Source organism: Erythrolamprus reginae, chromosome 3 (assembly GCF_031021105.1).
Source record: "Erythrolamprus reginae isolate rEryReg1 chromosome 3, rEryReg1.hap1, whole genome shotgun sequence".
Taxonomy (NCBI): Eukaryota; Metazoa; Chordata; class Lepidosauria; order Squamata; family Dipsadidae; genus Erythrolamprus; species Erythrolamprus reginae.
In genome coordinates, this window is record NC_091952.1 from 87275547 (window position 1) to 87295442 (window position 19896).

General features: G+C 38.8%; 2 protein-coding genes across 2 annotated transcripts in view; both read left to right on the forward strand.

Annotated features, from left to right (window-relative positions):
* The window catches only part of LRRC7 (leucine rich repeat containing 7), a 229791-nt gene that overhangs the window by 184797 nt on the left and 25098 nt on the right, over positions 1 to 19896 (forward strand). Inside the window, exons 15-16 of the mRNA XM_070748538.1 lie at positions 158 to 338; positions 1360 to 3037. Of these exons, the coding sequence (XP_070604639.1) occupies positions 158 to 338; positions 1360 to 3037 (1859 nt within the window). The remainder of the gene's footprint in view (positions 1 to 157; positions 339 to 1359; positions 3038 to 19896) is intronic.
* Positions 1 to 19896, forward strand: part of SRSF11 (serine and arginine rich splicing factor 11) — a 233712-nt gene that overhangs the window by 128363 nt on the left and 85453 nt on the right. The gene's annotated exons all lie outside the window — the stretch shown is intronic.

The following is a 19896-nucleotide window of genomic DNA, read 5'->3' on the forward strand; positions in this document are numbered from 1 at the left end:
TTGTTGGGGGCAATTTGATGTCTCTTTTAACTGCATAGAGGTAGCTGTAAAGTACTGTGAAGTGGTATACAAGTAAAGTACTATTGCTATTTTTTTCCCTAAAAATTCATCCCTGGATTTTTAATTTCATATTAGCAAGTTACTTTGTTTTCCCCAGAATCAACGGATGAATCTGAAGCTGATAAAGTTCACTGCATGAATAACAGTGTTTCTTCAGGCACCTACTCAGACTACTCTCCATCACAAGCTTCTTCTGGGTCTTCTAATGCTCATGTTAAAATAGGATCTTTGCAGACTACTGCTAAAGATGCAGTGAATAATTCATTGTGGGGTAACAGGTATGTTTATTTGATTGAATTCAAGTTGCCTATAGGGATATATAGTTTATTTAACCAAAAAGCTTAAATAAACAGAACTAAAACGATACCAGTAAATCCTACATTATTTTTTTTAAAAAATTAAAGTAATCTCTGAAAGCATGGGCTTGTGGATGTCATTATAATTTCAGCCAAATTCAAAGAATAATGCTTAGGATCTCATTCTTGTCTTTGATTCTTGATTTTTCTGAGAATCTCCTATCCAGAATTCAGAATTTTTGTATGCTTCACGAATAAATAAAAAATTAAAACTTCTTATACCTTTCATAAATTCCCAAGCGTCTATTTCTATTGAGAATACAAATCAAAGGTCATAGAAGGTTATGTAATGATTATGTGTCATCTAGTTTTTCTCAATCAATATACACCTTTTTATATTAACGACTGGGCAATTTTATTCCTTCAGGGATATAGCCAATTACTTTTTGAAAGAGACTTTGACATTGATGGTAAGCTCAGTGCTATGTGCTTAAGTTCCATTAGTATATAAATGTATTCCTGAATTTATTACAAAGGGAGGGAAGGAAGGAGGAAGCAAGTAAGTAAATAAGTTATTTTTGCTTTTCTATTACTTTTCTCTCTTCCTCCCTCCCTCCCTCCCTGTCCAATTTCTGCTTCATTCCAATTCTGTTATTTGCATGGAAAACATTTTATTCCAAGGTGAATTTCATTGATAACAAAAAAAAAAAGAGTTAAGCACAACAATATAGCTTAGAAGTGCTTCATTGGCCTCATTGTTCTGAAAATTTGTCTCTTCTGCTTGTATAATATTTTGTCTATTGCAGAATTTAAAACAAATCAACGTTGGCATTAACAGATTATCCAACCAATTTTTATATTCCACTCCAGCCTAGATTAACATTCCATTCAGTAATAGATGGGTTAAACTGATCAGGTTAATATTTAATATTAATTAATATTTTAATCTGCCTTACTTGATTGGTTTCTGATGCAGGTTTTTAAAAATATTTGTTTCTTGCAGGCTTGTCCAATCTTTTCCACAACCCCTTGAGAGCAAGCCATTACTCAGTCAACGGGAATCTGCCCCAGCAGGAAATTTACAGCAACACAATGATAGGCGTCCAATGAGTGATACCTTTGCTGACAGTTGGAATGACAGCTCTCACTATGATAACACAGGATTTGTGGCGGAGGAGAACACAGTGGAGAATCCTAGCACTAATCCTCTCTTAAGCTCCAAATCAAGAAGCACATCTGCTCATGGACGCAGGCCTTTAATTAGGCAAGACAGGATAATTGGTATTCCCCTAGAACTTGAGCAACCCACTATCAGAAATACCCCCGAATCAGAAGTGCCTCCATCAAACCCTTGGCAGAACTGGACAAGAACACCCAGCCCCTTTGAAGATAGGACAGCTTTTCCTTCTAAGCTGGAGATCACCCCTAATAGCAGCCCTTTACCTGAAAGGAAAGACCTTGTTAAAGACTCTTCTGAAATATCTAGTACTTTTTCTCCAGGTACACCATGGGAATATCACGATTCCAATACTAATAGAAGTCTCAGCAATGTCTTTTCACACATTCACTGTCGCCCGGAGCTTTCTAAAAATATTATTTCCATCAGCAAAAGTACAGAGAGGCTTTCTCCAATGATGAGGGATATAAAAACAAGCCGGTTTAAGAAATCACAAAGTATAGATGAGATAGATATTGGTGCATATAAAGTTTATAACATACCACTAGAGAACTATGCAGCTACTACTGATAATGCAGGGATACATGACAGACAAGATAAGATGTTGGGGTCAGATCATGGAATGTCTAGTATGTCTCGTAGCCAGTCTGTGCCAATGCTTGATGATGAACTGCTGACTTATGGAAGTGTAAAGGTCCAACAACAGCAAAAGCCCTCTGTGACTAAAAAGGTGTACCAGTTTGACCAAAGTTTTAATCCTCAAGGATCGGTAGAAGTGAAAGCTGAAAAGAGACTACCGCCCCCTTTCCAACATACTCCAGAATACATTCCCCAACAAACGAAAAACGTCTCTAAGGATTTGGTTAGTCCCAGAGCCTACCGAGGATATCCACCCATCGAACACATGTTTTCCTTCTCACAGCCTTCTGTTAATGAAGAGACTGTCAATACTCAGTTGACAAGTCAGGGTTCAAGGGCTGGATTTATAAGAAGAGCAGATTCATTGGCCAGCTCCACTGAAGTGTCCATGTATAGAAGAGTCAGTGAGCCTCATGAAATGCCTCAGAGTGATAGGTATAACCGACATCAGTACAGAGGACCTATGGAACGCCAAAGCAACATTTCAGTGTCTGAATCCCAGTTTCTCAAGAGAAACGGCAGGTATGAAGATGAACACCCTTCATATCAAGAAGTGAAAGCCCAGTCTGGAAGTTTCCCTGTTAAAAACTTAACGCAAAGGAGGCCTCTGTCTGCAAGGAGCTACAGTACAGAGAGTTATGGTACCTCTCAAACCAGGCCAGTTTCAGCTAGGCCGACAATGGCAGCTCTGTTGGAAAAAATACCTTCTGACTATAATTTGAGTAACTATGGTGAGAAGCCGTCAGATAACCCTGATTTAAAGACAAGGCCTACTCCTGTGAAGGGCAATGAGAGCTGTGGTAAAATGCCTGCTGACTGGAGACAACAGCTACTTAGACATATAGAAGCTAGAAGGTTAGACAGGGTATGTCTGGCATTTCTTTGTAATTCATGCCTTGAGTTTTTTTTTTATTCAAAATTTTTGTTTGCAGTGATTACTTGTTAATATTATAAGCATTTCTCTGTTAAGATAGATAAATGTGTATACTTTTCAGGAATTCTTGAAGTGAGTATTTAAAAAAAACATCACTTATATTTTTTTTAAAAAATATTTCAAATAATGCTTCAGTGATGGCTTACTGTTCTTTTAAAGTTAAAATATTTATCAAGACACTACTAAACCGAGGGTGTATTTATATTGTACTTTTTTTTTTACATTATAAAATGAAAATGACAGGATAAATTCCAAACAAACATGATGTAGATTTATGGCCTAGAAAGATTGTGCTGAATAGGCACAATCCAGAATTCTGAAGGACATCCAGAGAAACTCAGTAAACTCATTGAGTTTTTTCTATGTTTATGGATAGGCTCTTTTTTGTTGCACAATGATTGATGTGCCATTCAGTCATTTCAGATTAACTTGTTGATTTCCTTACCCATGATAGAAGACCATAGAAACATAGAAGATTGACGGCAGAAAAAGACCTCACGGTCCATCTAGTCTGCCCTTATACTATTTCTACCAGTTACAGGAATTGATTACATGTTGAAGTTCCGATAACTAAGCCTTAAACCAATGTATTTTGAAGTAAATTAACTTATAGTAATTTATAGTATACAGTATATAGGTATATTTATGAACTTTACTTAAGTAAAAACACGTCAGAATAGGCTAACTCCAAGTTACATTACAAATACTCATAAAAATGATATTCTTCAGTAACAAGTATTATCTGGTATATATACAGATTAACTCAATGGAAGTTGTTGTGTTTTGCACTAGGTAAATTACAAGACATTGTATTTGGAGCCATAATTAGGATGTTGGTGTTTTACTCTTTGAATAAAATGCTTTATAGTACCTGAAATAGCAAGAAATAATATAAAAGTCCTATATGCAGAGAAAGGAGCAGTGTATCACATATAGTTTTAGGATTTTCTCTGATTCTATTTTTCACAACTAATTCAATCTGAACTTGTAATTTCAACACAACACTGTTACGGGATAATTTATCTATGTCTTTCCTTTGCTGCTGTTTTCATTGTGAAATGAATTCATTATTCCCAGACTAATGAATTCCATGCAAAATACAGCCACCTATAGCTCTTCATCCACTAAGAGTAAAGGCTATAGAGACATGCAGTTTTCAGTAGGATAACAGTTTGAAAGAATTAAGAAATACAGTTTCCATCAGAAATTATAACTTTATAATTGTGTATAGGAAAAGGCAACATCTTAGGATGTTCTTAGAAAGTTACACTGAACTACACTGAAAGAATTGCAGAACTGTTTTTTGTGTTAAATTGCATTTTGTAGTTAAAGTGTAAAAAATATTTAAATATTCAAAAAATGAGATTACACTAATGTATACAAGTATTGCTTTTGATTTGTTGAAAGACCTATCTACTTGATGGCGAACCTATGGCATACATGCCACAGGTGCTATGCAGAGTCCTCTCTGCGGGCACATGAGTTGTCGCCTCAGCTCAGCTGCACTGGCATGTGCACGTGCCTCCCAGCAGCCAGCTGGTTTTCGGGTCTCTGCCACACATGCACAGGAGCGGGTGCATGCAGGAGATGAACATGCAGCAGGCAGTTCCACACTCGCTGGGTCACACAACTGTGGGATGTGTGTGCATGCACAGGAGCTGTCCATGCATGCACAAAAGCAGGGCACATGCACAGGATGGCAGGAGTGCATGGAGGAGTCACATGCGTGTGTGCTTTCAACACTCGGTGATGAAAAGATTAGCCATCACTGACCTATCTCTTTCATAGACTTTCCCAGAAATACTTTTATCAGCCTTTTAAAGACCTGCAAATTTATTATTTATGTTGTCTACTGTTTTGCTTTATTTAGATTGCTTTGATTATAGGTTAAATGTGAAGAAGTTCATCTCTATAGATTCTTGTAAAAGAAATGCAAAATTCAGATTTAAAATGTGTTAGCTAAAAGATTTGATTTTTTTAAAAAATATTAATCATCTAGTAGTCTATATGATTCATATTTTCCTTATGCTCAAATTTTCTGTTACTTTTCGTGTTCAGTTGTTTCTGATTTTCGGAGACTGCCTGGACAAGTTCCAGAAGTTTTCTTGCCAAGGATTTTTCAGAATTGGATTGCCATTGCCACTTATAGGGGAAAAAAATGACTTGCCTAAGACTTTCCTACTGACTTTATAACTAAACTCACTGGCTCTCAGTTTCTAAACTGATGACTTAACCATGACACCAAATTGGCTCTTGCCATAAAATTGCTGTTATCCTAACCACTAAGTATATTTCAGAATCTATTGATGCATTTTACATTTAAACAAAATGAAAAACAATGAATATCTGAAACTGTTCACAGTTTAGCTGTGATTAACCATTTGGTTATAACAACAAATACAATATTTTTATTTTTATAAAAATGTATATGTGGAAAGCAGCTATATCACAGAGCTTATTTTTATCTTATTTAATTTGCATGGACAAAAGAAATATATGCTGTTGATTTGTATAATCCTACGAGTACAGAACTATAATGTTTTTGATTGTAATTTCAGTGCTAAATCATCCGGAAATGAAAATTCAAAACCTGCATGGGTTTAATCTAGTTGAAAGTATTTAAGAACTTACTAAATGTTTAGTTAAAGTAGTTTAACATCATTATTATTGGAATAGCCATATTGGAGTATCATTTAAAAATTAAGTACTGATACCTTTACAATGATTAATAGTTTTAGAAGTAGACGTTTACAAAATCCAACCATCTCCCTTCACCTTGACTTTTCCATTCAGCATTATAAATGCATATTTCTACAACTAATACACAGTTGGAACTTTCTGCATGAATTTTTTTTGAATGTGAGTGAATAAGAACAGAGAAGTAGAAAGTAGTAGAACTGATAAGCTCATAAACAGCACATGCAAAGGTGGGATTCAGCAGGTTCTGACCAGTTCTGGAAAACTGTTGGGGAAATTTTGAGTAGTTCGGAAAACCGATAAATACTACCTCTGATTGATCCCGCCCTCATATATTCTCTGCCTCCTGAGTCTAAGCTGATTGTGAGGAAATGGGGATTTTGCAGTAACCTTCTCCTGGAGCGGGGAGGAAGTGGAGATTTTATAATATCCTTCCCCTGCCATGCCCACCAAACCAAGGCCAGAACCGTAGTAAAAAAAAATAATTGAATCCCACCACTGGTCACATGCCATAGATACCTCTGACTAGGATAGCGCTTCTCAATTATTTTCTGTTATGTCCCCCCCAGGAAGAAGTAAAGATTTTTCAACCCCCCCAACTCTCTGTCACAACTGTAAATAGTATTGTAGTACCACCCGACCTGTCCCCCCAAATTTGCACCCCATTGCAAGATGCACGTCCTACATGACACTTGTATCAGTACCTCTGTGGTGTTCCTTGGAGTTGTGTCCAGGGCAGCCCATTCTAAAAGAAAATGTCTCATAAATTTGAGAAGTTTAATTGAACTTGCAAGACATTTTCTTTGAGAACGAACTGCCCTGGACACAATGCCGAGGAACACAATAGAAGTACCAGTACAAGTGTCAGGTAGGATGCGCGTCCTACTCCTTGCGGCAAAAGAATACCATGTTCCCCAGGGTTACGTGCCCCCCATGGCATTGCTCCACACACACCCTGGGGGGGGGGGCTGCACTATTTGAGAATCACTGGACTAAGATAACTATCATTTCAGTGGTGGGATTAAAATAATTTTACAACTGGTTCTCTGCCCTAATGACCAACTGAGTAGCCATGGCTGGGTTGTCATGTGAATGGGTGGGCATGGCCAACTTGACATCACCCACGTCGAGGGGTGCTTCACCTCGCCTACCCTCTTATGACCATGCAAATGCTACAATGGTCATAAGTAAAAAACAGGTCACTTTTTTCAGCGCCATTGTAACTTTGAATGTTTATTAAATAAACTGTTGTAGGTCAAGGATTACCTGTACAAAAATACAAAACGTTTGTTTGCTTGCAAAAAGCTGCCCTAAAGACCAATCCTTAGATTAGAAATACCTGCAAGCTGGAGTTACAAATCAGGCAGGGTGCCAGAGCACCTTGAATTAAAATAGTTAAAATGCAATGATAACTATCAACAGTCAACTCTTGCTCATAAAGTGAAGCTTTTTAGCAGAGAGGTCATTTAGAGCACACCCAAGAGAAGCAATCCTTAGATCCATTTGCACCACTTAAAGAGACCACATGGTCTCACCTCACAAGATATCCTGAGGAAATCATCCAGTTTAAGGAAAGATCACGTGCCCCCCTCCCCGAAAAGTAGTAAAATCAATCAGTGCCAAGCTTGCATCCTGCCTCTTGGAAGTATACCCCAAAAGAACAGTGCCAGAACCACTAAAGCAGGGAAGGAAGACCCTCTCCTCAGATAAAGAAAGAAACTATGAGGTAGGAAAAAATTCAAACACAATACAGATAATTAAATCACAACCGTTTAAATACTTTTAAAACTAAAACACAAGCTCATTGACAGCGCTCACACCCAGGCAAGCTCAAGTGTAAACACTTGAGATAAACCGAACAACAAGGAAAGCAATTAATGCTAGAAAGTAACAAAGGTGCAAACATAGTACCTGTTGCTTGTTAAACCTATTATTACAACAAATAGACACAGGAACTAGCCAGATTTCTGAATCCCACTTCTTTTCAGGAACAGAGATTAACCTTTTTCCTTCCAAACAAAGCTGAATATGGAAAATTATCCCATCAATAAACACACTACAATAACCATGTGAGATTGGTTAGACTGAGAGTGAGTGACTGGCCTGAAGTCACCAGCTAGCTTTCATGTGTAAAGCAGGACTAGACCTCACAGATCCATGGTTTCTAGGCCATCACCTTAACCTTACATCAAACTGGCTATTGTTTGTTTGTTTGTTTGTTTGTTTGTTTGTTTGATTGATTGATTGATTGATTGATTGATTGATTGATTTTTATGCTGCCCTTCTCCTTAGACTCAGGGCGGCTTACAACATGTTAGCAATAGCACTGTTTTAACAGAGTTAGCCTATTGCCTCCACAATCTGGGTCACTTTATCACAAAAAAAGCTTTAGATATGGTGCTATGGTTTAAATTATATTTTTCATTGAAGTCTCTTGATCCTATATAAAAAAAAGAAACTTGCTTGCTTAAATAAACAACTAAAATTTTAACCCACAATCAATCAAATAAAGAAGTTATTTTCCAATGCTCAAATTAATTGCAATCTCACACAGAAGCATGGGAGACAAGGAGAATAATAGTGGAAAAATTATAATTCAAAGTAGATTCTTAAAAAATGTGCTTCAATGAATCATTATTCTGAACAACAAAGCTCATATTCTAATCCCTGGAAAAAGAGCATTAGTTTAGAGAACACAGGATCTCAGAAAGAGAAAGAAAAATGAATATCTTATTTCTTGAGGATTTCTTTCTTTGTTTGGCTACATGCTGCTAAAAGGCTCAGATCTAAGATTGACTGTTGATTCTAAATCTGAATAGTAGGGAAAAGAAAAGCAAGAATTGGCTATAGCAAGCTGTAAATATTATTTTTTGGTTAGTTAGTTTTATTTTTCTTTTACTGTATGTACAAATGAATATAATTAGGCATTTGTGTTTCCTTTAAAAAGAAGAGATATTGCTATATAAATATGACATTAGAGAGACAGCTTTTAGCAGTGCTTATAGCATTCTATGTGATGTTGTCATCCTGGGTGCATGCCTAGATGTTGATGGTTAAGGAGAGGAATGGACATAAATAAAACCAAGGAATAGTGGATATTTGCACCAGTGTCCTTTCTCTACCTGTCTGTCTGTCTGTCTCTCTCTCTCACCGTAGATAGTGTTGCACTAAGTTACAACAGCACTGAAAAAAGTGACTTAATAATCAGTTTTCACATTTACACACAGTTTTCGACAACCATTGCAGCATCTCCATGGTAACATAATCGGAATTCATGAACTTGAAAAGTGGCATATAGTGATGAAAATGGTATTGTCCTGGAGTCATGTGATCACCATTTGTAACGTTCCCAGCTGGCTTCTGACAAGCAAAGTCAATGTGGGAGGAATATTTGCTAATACTACATGATTTACTTAACAATTGCAGTGATTTATTTAATAAATGTGGCAACAAAGGTTATAAAATGGAGCACAATTCATTTAACAACTGCCTTGCTTAACAATGGAAATTTTGGGCTCAATAGTAGTAGTTATTGCCCTAATCATGCCCCAATCACCTCCAAAACGTTGGATATGGGATTTTAAAATAAATAAAGTTTAAATAAACAAAAACATATGAACTTTTTTAAAATTAAAATTAAAGTTTTTTATTTATAAAACACATAGAAACGACAAAACATACATAACACCAAAAGACAAATATGTGACGGATCTTCTAGTGTACACATTCAGATACCCTAAATCAGTGATGGCAAACCTATGTCCCAGGTGCCACAGGTGGCACATGGAGCCATATTTGCTGGCACGCGAGCTGTTGCCCTAGCTCAGCTTCATCGTGCATGTGTGTGCCAGCACAGCTGATTTTTGACTCGCACAAAGGCTCTAGGAGAGTGTTTTTGGCTTCCAGAGAGCCTCCGGGGTATGGGGGAGGGCATTTTTACACTCCCCTCGCTCCAGGGATGGCTCTGGAGCCTGGGGAGGGTGAAAGACAAACCTATTGGGCCCACCAGAAGTTGGGAAACAAGCTGTTTCCAGCCTCCAGAGGGTGGGGGAAGCTATTTTCGCCCTTCTCAGGCATTGAATTATGGGTGTGGGGACTCACATATGCGCGATAGCTCATGGGTATGGTCTTTTGGCAACAGAGGGAAAAAAAGGTTCACCATCACTGCCCTAAATTGTTACATCTATGTTCATGTTAAAGTTCTACTATCCACTATATATATATATATTTGTTTTCATAGATTTTCATGGGTATGTAGGTCTTTTTTATTCAGTCTTTTCCTGTGTAAGATTGATAGAATCTTGGTGATGTTTTGACGAAGTCTCACTCATCATCTTCAGGCTGGCATTTTCGGCTTCGTGCTAGGGTGAACAAAGCATGGTTGGAGCTGCCATCTTTTTATAAATATTGGTGGGAGTGTGTGGAGTGCTGGTTTAATTGCTGTAAGCGGGTTGGCTGGTTGGTTGTGTTGTAATATCTTGATTAGTTGATGGGGTAACACCTTGAGTAGTTGATGCAGTTGATGTTTGCAGATTAGTTGATGTTTGCAGATTAGGGGTGACATCCTTAGTAGTTGTTGCAATTGATGTTTGCAGATTAATCGGCTGTTTTGTAATGTAAGTCTGTGACATCCCGGGTTTTGGTTTGGCTTCGAGTTTGTAGCCAGACCACAAACTCGGAGCCAAACCAAAACTCATGATGTTTTACGTCTAAATTCATGTTACTTATCTTGTGCAAATATTTTTTCTTTTTTGAGGTGAATTTAAATAGTTTACATTTATAGACATCATTTCTATTCCCTCTTCCATTATTCTATCTGTACTTTAGTTTTATAACTCTTATTGTTGTAGCCTCTTTAAAGCTTTATTTCTCTTTTCGTCTTGCTTTTCATTATCTACCTCTTCTCTCCTATTATCTCTATTTTCAATCTGAGGTGTTTCTTTTTCCATAGATTGTGTAATTATTTCACCTCCTTCTTGTAATTCTGTTGTTTTCCTTTCTATTGTAGCATCATCATTACCAATATATTGTGTTTAGAAATTCTCAGCCTTTTCAATTGAGTCTAACCTATATCTTTTTTCCTGCCATATTATCATTATGCCTTCTGGGTTCAGTCATCTGAAATTAATATTTCTTCATCACTTGGAAGTTATCGTTTGATACAGCCTTTTCATACCTATCACTCTTTTGGGGACCTGTTTAAGGACGTTTAGTTGCCTTCCTCTGAACTCCAGAGGCTCATCTCTGGTTCTAGATAGGATTTCATGCCTTATTGATTTTTAAACAAATCTAATATGAACCTCTCTTGGGAAATTATTTTTTGTGGCATAATTCATGTGTATTTGATAAATGTCATCTATTTCATTAGCCATTTCCTCTTTTCAAATTCCCAGAGTGCCTGCTAACAGTTCAGCCATCATATCCGGAATGTCCTCCCCCTTTTCTCTCTAATGTTTTGAAAATGCAAGAAAAAAGCAGCCTTTTCTAATTCAAAAAAAAATATTGTCAGTTCAAGGTCCCTACTAGCCTGTGTCAATCTTTCATTTATCTCATCAACTCTTTTCGTTTTCCATATTATCGTCTATAGCATCAACTTTTTGTTCGGTCTTTATAATCCATTGCAGAAATACTTCAAATTTCCCATCCATAGCTTGAATTCTTTCTTTAAGCTCCCCAGTATCATTTACAATTTCTCCAATATACTTATATCTTCATGGTTTTTACATATTATTCCCTGCATAACCTCTAATCTTGCTTGCAGGTCTCTGAAACATCCCAGCCTTTCTCTCTGAGTTACCTCTTCCAAGGACCTTTGTCTTGTATCCAAAATACCTTTCAAGTTTCCAGTTCAAAATTCAATTCCAAAGATTTAATTAATAGATTTGTGTCCTTTTCATTTCTTTCGTTCTTTGGATCGTAATATCTCTCAAATCTTCTTTACAATTATTCGGCTTCCTGCAGTTAATCGGGTGTCTGTATTCAAGATTTCGACTTTGTCCACTTCACTTTCTCCACTTCGTTAGCACTTCCCCTTCCTGGCTTTCCGCTCCATTAGCTGTCAGCACGCAGGCAAATTTCTCAAAAGGAATTCAGAAGAAGAAAAGAAAAGGAACACCACCACCCCAGGATTATTTTTGCTTTACTCCGTTCTTCTTTCTGGTATTGGAAACTTCACAGCGCTAAAGCTTTCCTTCTATGCCACCACTTTTATTTGCCGCTGTTTCTTCTGGACCACTTTTCTTCCCCTTCTCAGAAGCGTCCAATTTGATCTTCCAGCCAGATCACTCTCACAGGTTTACCAAGGTTTAATTTGACTAGATCTGATCTGTCTCTATGCTGCTGTTTCATCGCTTTATTTCAACCAGCTGTCTGTGATCATTCCCTCTCAGTCACCATTAAGCACCGTAGCCTTTTCCCATTCAACTTCTCTGAAGTTTTTAAAGTTCACAGACCTCAACCGCTGTTGTAGGTCACTCCACCAGACACCTCTTTTCTTCCAGGTGCCTTCTGAAAGATATGTGGACTCCTACGGGTCGGCCAAGTGGTGGATTATAAGGAGAGAACAGCACTCCAAAACGGAGGATTGTTTTGTATGTCCGTTTTTCTTGACAGTTGGTCTGCACAATCAGCACGTGGAAACTTACAGCTGGTCCAGAATGCAGCAGTACAGGCAGAGATGAACTCATATACCACTTTCTGGAGTGCAATTGGCTACCAGTTGAACTGGCTTCAGAAATTGCCTAAGGACCTCAAGAAGGATGCAGCTGCTTTAAAGAGCTACCAATAAATGTTAGATAAACACCTTCTCATGGTCCAAATCTTCTTTTCTTCTCAGTACTACTAGGCATACCTTTCCGTATGCACTAAATTAACACTAGCATATAGAAACATAGAAGACTGATGGCAGAAAAAGACCTCATGGTCCATCTAGTCTGCCCTTATACTATTTCCTGTATTTTATCTTACAATGGATATATGTTTATCCCAGGCATGTTTAAATTCAGTTACTGTGGATTTACCAACCACGTCTGCTGGAAGTTTGTTCCAAGGATCTACTACTCTTTCAGTAAAATAATATTTTCTCATGTTGCCTTTGATCATTCCCCCAACTAACTTTCAGATTGTGTCCCCTTGTTCTTGTGTTCACTTTCCTATTAAAAACACTTCCCTCCTGAACCTTATTTAACCCTTTAACATATTTAAATGTTTCGATCATGTCCCCCCTTTTCCTTCTGTCCTCCAGACTATACAGATTGAGTTCATTAAGTTTTCCTGATACGTTTTATGCTTAAGACCTTCCACCATTCTTATAGCCCATCTTTGGACCCGTTCAATTTTGTCAATATCTTTTTGTAGGTGAGGTCTCCAGAACTGAACATAGTACTCCAAATGTGGTCTCACCAGCGCTCTATATAAGGGTATCACAATCTCCCTCTTCCTGCTTGTTGTACTTCTAGCTATGCAGCCAAGCATCCTACTTGCTTTTCCTACCGCCCGACCACACTGCTCACCCATTTTGAGACTGTCAGAAATCACTACCCCTAAATCCTTCTCTTCTGAAGTTTTTGCTAACACAGAACTGGCAATTCAATACTCAGATTGAGGATTCCTTTTCCCTATGATTGTGTTTTAGCTGTCCAGACAAGAATTCTCTTATGTGTCAGCATTTCTATCACTGTTTAGTACAGGTAGTCCTTGACTTATGACTGGTGACTTAGCAACTGCTTGAAGTTATGACAGACCACACTAGGAGTACCTACAACCCAGATTCAAACTTACTACAGCTGCCGCTTCACAGTCATGTGACCGTAGTTCAGGCATTCAGCAACTGGCCCTCATTTATGGCTGTTTGCAACTTCCTAAGATCACATGGCAAAATTTTCAACAGTTGTTGAAAACCAGTATTTCTGGTTTTGGGCAAAACTGGTTATAATGTTCATCGGTTTGCTTAATGACCACAATGTTTATTTAACAACCTCAATGTTTGCTTAGTGACTGCAAGAGTCATTGGTAGTCGCTTAACAAAACTGCAAAAAAATATTGTAAAGTCAGGTTGGCAATGTGGGTTACCTAATTTACGACCAGCACGACTGTGATGAACTCCATTATAATCATAATTAGAGGATTACTGCGTAGGGATATAATAAATCAGCATAGTCTGTTTGAGACTTAATAGGAATGGAGTAAATCAAGATCTTTATCCTTTTTCTAAATTAGATTCTCGATAGTATATAATGCATAATCTTTTGTCAGTATCATAACCGACGCAGAAATAATATACTGTACGTTACAATATACAGCAGTAAATTGAGTAAAATAAATTTTAAGATACAGCTTTTGATAGTAAAGTGTAATAAATGTTGTCTTACGTTCTGTGTGAAATTCACCTATTGGCATTACTGATGTTTAGGAACTGATGTGTCAGTTGTGAACGATTCAAATATCCAGCCACATCATGTTTTGGTGTGGTTAAGCTTATTCACAAACAAGTATTATTTTATTTGACTTTTTAAACTTTTTTGTCTTTCCTCCAAATTTGGAGGTTCAAACTCTTTTTTCTTTCTCAAAGTACTCTGGACCTTCTGCATTTTCTTTCCAATTTATTTAGTTTCTGAGATGACACATAATGTTTTATTGTAGAAAGATAAATAAAGCATCTCAGTGTTTCCTTCCTCACAAAGTTAACTTGTTTTTTTTTTAATATTTACTATGATTTAGAGATCATTAGTATGAACTTTGCTTTTTTATGTCAGTCTTTTTATGGTACTGTAACCATTTTATGTACAACTAGCACTCTCTGTGCTTCTGTCTTACGGTGCATGCATAAATAAGCTCCTTATTTCTTGGTATTGTTTGTTTGCTTTAATTGAGACTATGTGAAAATCATGTATGTGCAATATTGTTTTCTGAATAAGCATGTATGTTCGTATCTCGTCACGTGATTGTTATTTCCTCTACTCAGACTGCTGCTTATAAACACAACACTGTTAACCTTGGCATGCTGCGCTCTGGAGGTTTGTCAGCAATGCATGCGGGCAGAAGCATGACATTAAACTTGCAGACTAAATCTAAATTTGAAAACCAAATGCATCAAGAGCTACCTCTACCGAAAGTAAGTATGAGATAGCTTGCATATATCAAAGTCACATAATAAATATTCCTCCACACTCCTCTCCCTTTTTAGCTCATTTCTATTATTCATGCTTGTGTCCCAAAAGTGATCCAAAAAACAAAGTTAAACCTAATTTGCCCATGTGATTTCTCTGCTTCTCCAAATAATTTGGCTCACCACATCTCGGTCATGCTGCTTTCTGCTCTTCTCTTGCAGACTGATGTACAGAATTCTATATGTTAACCGGAAAGATCTAAGAGTTATGTTTCATGTTGTCAATGTTTAGAGATGTCAGGGGTGTTAGTAACATTCAGCTATGTAACATTACAATTCAAAGGTCATTACAAATTTATTTAATTTAACATAGCATGTCAGGAATCAGAATCTACAGATACTGTATTACATTCCTGATTAAGACTAGCTTATAACTTTAACTCAAGAGAAATGTCAGATGTATGTCCTGCTCACATCTTTTACTGTATTTGTGTATTTCTGTATGTAAACTGTTGTAGAGTTAGCTATATGTTGTATCTAACCCCACATATATTTATAAATCCAGATGGGATATATCCCACAACATTTTATAGAAAGTTCTGAATGAGGTTCAAATTCATCCAGTCAGTTTCTTGGGCAGAAAAAATAGGCACCTGATTATGTAAGTGGTATTCCAAAATATATTATAAAGTTCAAAATATTTTTAACTTATTCAAATACACACAAATGGGCAAAAGATGTTCTGAATAGATGATATGAATTAACGGAACCAAATTGTAAAGTACAGTGGTACCTCGTCTTACGAAAGCCTCTTCTAATGAACTTTTTGAGATACAAACCCAGTGTTTCAGATTTGTTTGCCTCTTTTTCCGTACTATTTTCATCTTACGAACTCAAGCCGCCGGCACTGGGATGCCCCACCTCTGGACTTCCGTTACCAGCCAACGTTCTTGTGCTGCTTCATTTTTATTTATTTATTTATTTATTAGATTTGTATGCCACCCCTCTCCGTAGACTCGGGGCGGCTAACAACAATAATGAAACAACATATAACAAATCTAATATTTAAAATAATTAAAAGACCCTTATTAAAAACCAAACATACACACAAACATACCATGCATAAATTGTATAGGCCTAGGGGGAAGGAATGTCTCAATTCCCCCATGCCTGATGACAGAAGTGGGTTTTAAGGAGCTTACGAAAGGCAAGGAAGGGGGGAGGAATTCTGATCTCTGTGGGGAGCTGGTTCCAGAGGGCCGGGGCCGCCACAGAGAAGGCTCTTCCCCTGGGTCCCACCAAACGACATTGTTTAGTCGACGGGACCCAGAGAAGGCCAACTCTGTTGGACCTAACTTGCCGGCACTGCTTTGAATCCCAGCAAGGGGAGCCTCAGGGAAATCCCAGCAACACAAGAACGGGCGTTTCAGCTAGCAACGGATGTCCGGAGGTGGGGTTTCCCTGCAAGGGGAGCCTCAGGGGAATCCCAGCAGCGCAAGAACGAGCCCTTCGGCTGGCAACAGAAGTCCGGAGGTGGGGTTTCCCAGCGAGGGGAGCCTCAGGGGAATCCCAGCAGTACAAGAACGGGCGCTTCGGCTGGCAATGGAAGTCCGGAGGTGGGGATTCCCAGCGATGCAAGGTAAAAGGGGTGAGTTTGGGGATTGCACGCATTATTCATTTTTACATTGATTCCTATGGGAAACATTGTTTCATCTTATGAACTTTTCTACTTACGAACCTCGTCATGGAACGAATTAAGTTCATAAGATGAGGTACCACTGTATTCTTTTGTAATTGTGTCCTGACTCTAAACACAATTACACAAGTAATGGGATTTGCATTATGATATTGCAATGCACATTTTGACTCTTACTCATTTTGCATTACTGCATATACATATGATATTGATCCCTCTCTTTGTGCTTTCTAAAATTAGCAACATTAATAATTTACTTTCATTTTATTTCTTCTTCTGTTTTAAAAAAGAACCATCCTATTGTAAGCAGGTATATGGTTTTTTTTCTCAGTGTATAAAAAGGTGTTGGACATCACTGAAACAAGCTAGCGGGTCCTGGCATTGAAATAACTGTAATACTGTGATTTTCTCTATTGATCTACATCCTCTTTTTTTAATCATTGAGCTGATATTGTATTCCTATATATGAACTTGAAATTGGAAGAACTAATGAATTGTTCTTTACATTTACCGTATATACTCGAGTATAAGCCGAGTTTTTCAGCCCCAAAAATGGGCTGAAAAACCCAACCTCGGCTTATACTCGGGTCACCACAAGAGGGCGCCGAATCACCACAAGAGGGCGCCCCGCGGGAGCCCAGCAGACATTTCTGGCTTGGGCGGGGGAGGGAGCTATTGCAGGTGCCTGCTGAGGCAGCTTCGGGGGTGCCTTTGGGAAGGCTAGACGCAGGGACTGGGCTGTGGAGGTCACACTTTTACATCCTCCGCAGCTCCAACGATGCCGGAGCTCTTGGGGCTATGGTTGGCTGGTGCCTTTACTTGAGCCGGGAAGAGGAGGCACCTGCCCCACCCCTCCCACAGCTCCGACGGCATGCAAGAAGGGAAAAACGCAATGGGAAGCCAGTGAGGGGGGGGGGTGGATTCATGCTTCTGTCTTCTCACCCCTCCCCCACCTCACCGGCTTCCCATTTTCCCCCTCTTGCGCGCTGTTCGAGTGGTTGGCTGGCGCCTTTGCTTGAGCCGGGGAGAGGAGGCACTTGCGAGAAGACAGAAGCTCCAGATTTGCTAAGGAGATCCACTTGGGAGGGCAGCAGGGAATGGAGGAGGAGGAGATCCAGAGTAGCCTGCAGCCGCAGAGGAAAAGGAGGAAGAGGAAAGAAAGAAGAACCCTCGCCGACAGCATAATTATTTATTTAAGTACCGGTATTTTAAAAATAAATTTAAACTCCTTGTAGCGGCAGGAGAGCGAGCGAGAGAGAAACAAGCCTTTTCCTTGGAGGAGGAGGAGCAGTTCTCTCCTAGAGAAGCAGCTGTGGGGAGGGTGGGGCCGTTGCCTCCTCTCCCCGGCTCAAGCAAAGACGCCAGCCAACTGCTCCTCCTCCTCCGAGGAAAAGGCTTGTTTCTCTCTCTCTCGCTCTCCTGCCGCTACAAGGAGTTTAAATTTATTTTTAAAATACCGGTACTTAAATAAATAATTATGCTGTCGGCGAGGGTTCTTCTTTCTTTCCTCTTCCTCCTTTTCCTCTGTGGCTGCAGGCTACTCTGGATCTCCTCCTCCAGCATTCCCTGCTGCCCTCCCTTAGCAAATCTGCTTCCCGGAACAACACATGGGGCAATAAAGGGAAATGGGGGAGGAGAGAGCCAGCAAGCTAAAGTGGGGGTGGGGGAAACGGCATGAACTCTCTCCAGGCTTTAGAAGCCCCCAACCGGAGAGAGAAGCAGATTTGTTAAAGGGATCCACTTGGTACGGCAGCTGGGGAAGGAGGAGGAGAACAGCTCATTCCTTTCCTCCTCCTCCCCCTGCTGTCGTCCCAAGTGGATCTCTTTAGCAAATTTGCTTCCCTGCACAACACATGGAGCAGTAAAGGGAGACGAGGAGGAGGGAGGATCAGGGGTGGAAGATCCAGCCAACGAGCTAGCCAGCAAGCTAAAGGGGGGGGAGGGGAACAGCATGAGCTCTCTCCAGGCTTCTAAAAACTCAATTTTAAAGAGCCCTGGGCATAGTTCCCTCTAAGCTGAGCAGTGAGCAATCGCTCACTTAAAAATCATCATCAACTCAGAGTTTTCCAAACCTGCCCAGAAGCCGAGAGGGAAAGAGTGAGAGGGAAGGAGAGAGAGAGGAAGAGAGAGAAACAGATAGAAAAAAGAGAGGAAGGAAAAGAAAAAGAAAAAGAATGGGAGTAAGGAAGAGAGAAAGAAAATCAAAATCTAGTTTGAAACTAGCTCAACTATTTAAGTGGCATTTTGATATTGATAGAGTTGCCCTATTATGAGCTCACTGTTATAGATACACAGTACAGTATTTTATTTTGAAATTCTCTGAGGCAAAACAGGGTGGGTTTTTTATTTGTTTGTTTGTTTATTTATTTATTATTTCTGTGCCTCCCAGTCCCAAAGGGACTGCCGCTCAGACACTATACTTTTCCGCCCACCCCCCCAAAAAATTAGAGGGAACACTGGCCCTGGGTAAGGGTTAGAAATGCAAGAGTCTTCAAACCTGGAAAGATTAAGGCTTGTGGACTTCAACTCCTACTCCTGAAGTAGCATGGCTGGTGCAGGAATTCTGGGAGTTGAAGTCCACTAGTCTTAAAACTGTCAAGTTTAAAGAGCCCTGGGTTAGGGTTAGAAATGCAAGAGTCTTCAAACCTGGAAAGATTAAGGCTTGTGGACTTCAACTCCTACTCCTGAAGTAGCATGGCTGGTGCAGGAATTCTGAGAGTTGAAGTCCACTAGTCTTAAAACTGTCAAGTTTAAAGAGCCCTGGGTTAGGTTTAGAAATAGGTTTTAGCTTGGTTGCTGATTGAGCTACTTTTTTTACTTTTTAATTTATTGTTATTACCAGATTGCTTTTGTTTACCCTCTTTTAAATTTACAGAGCTAGTTTACTGGTTTTCTTTAAAATAAATATTCTAAAACATTTAATCTACTGATGTCTCAATTAATGTAATTTTATTGGTTTCCATTTTTATAAGTTACCAGTAGCCACTGCATTTTCTAACCTCGGCTTATACTCGGGTCAATAAGTTTTCCCAGTTTTTGTGGCAAAAACTGGTGCCTCGGCTTATACTCGGGTCGGCTTATACTCGAGTATATACGGTAACTGTTTTGTGTAGTTTACAAGTAATGTGATTCTGACATCTTAGTATGATTCTCTCCTATTAATGGAAAATATTAATCAAATTTGAACTTAAGACCATGTCGTGTAAGAATGTGGTATAAATAGAAATTTCTATCCCATTGCAAGCTCTTGTTTACCCACTTAAAATTAAATTGGATGTAGGTATGCCTATA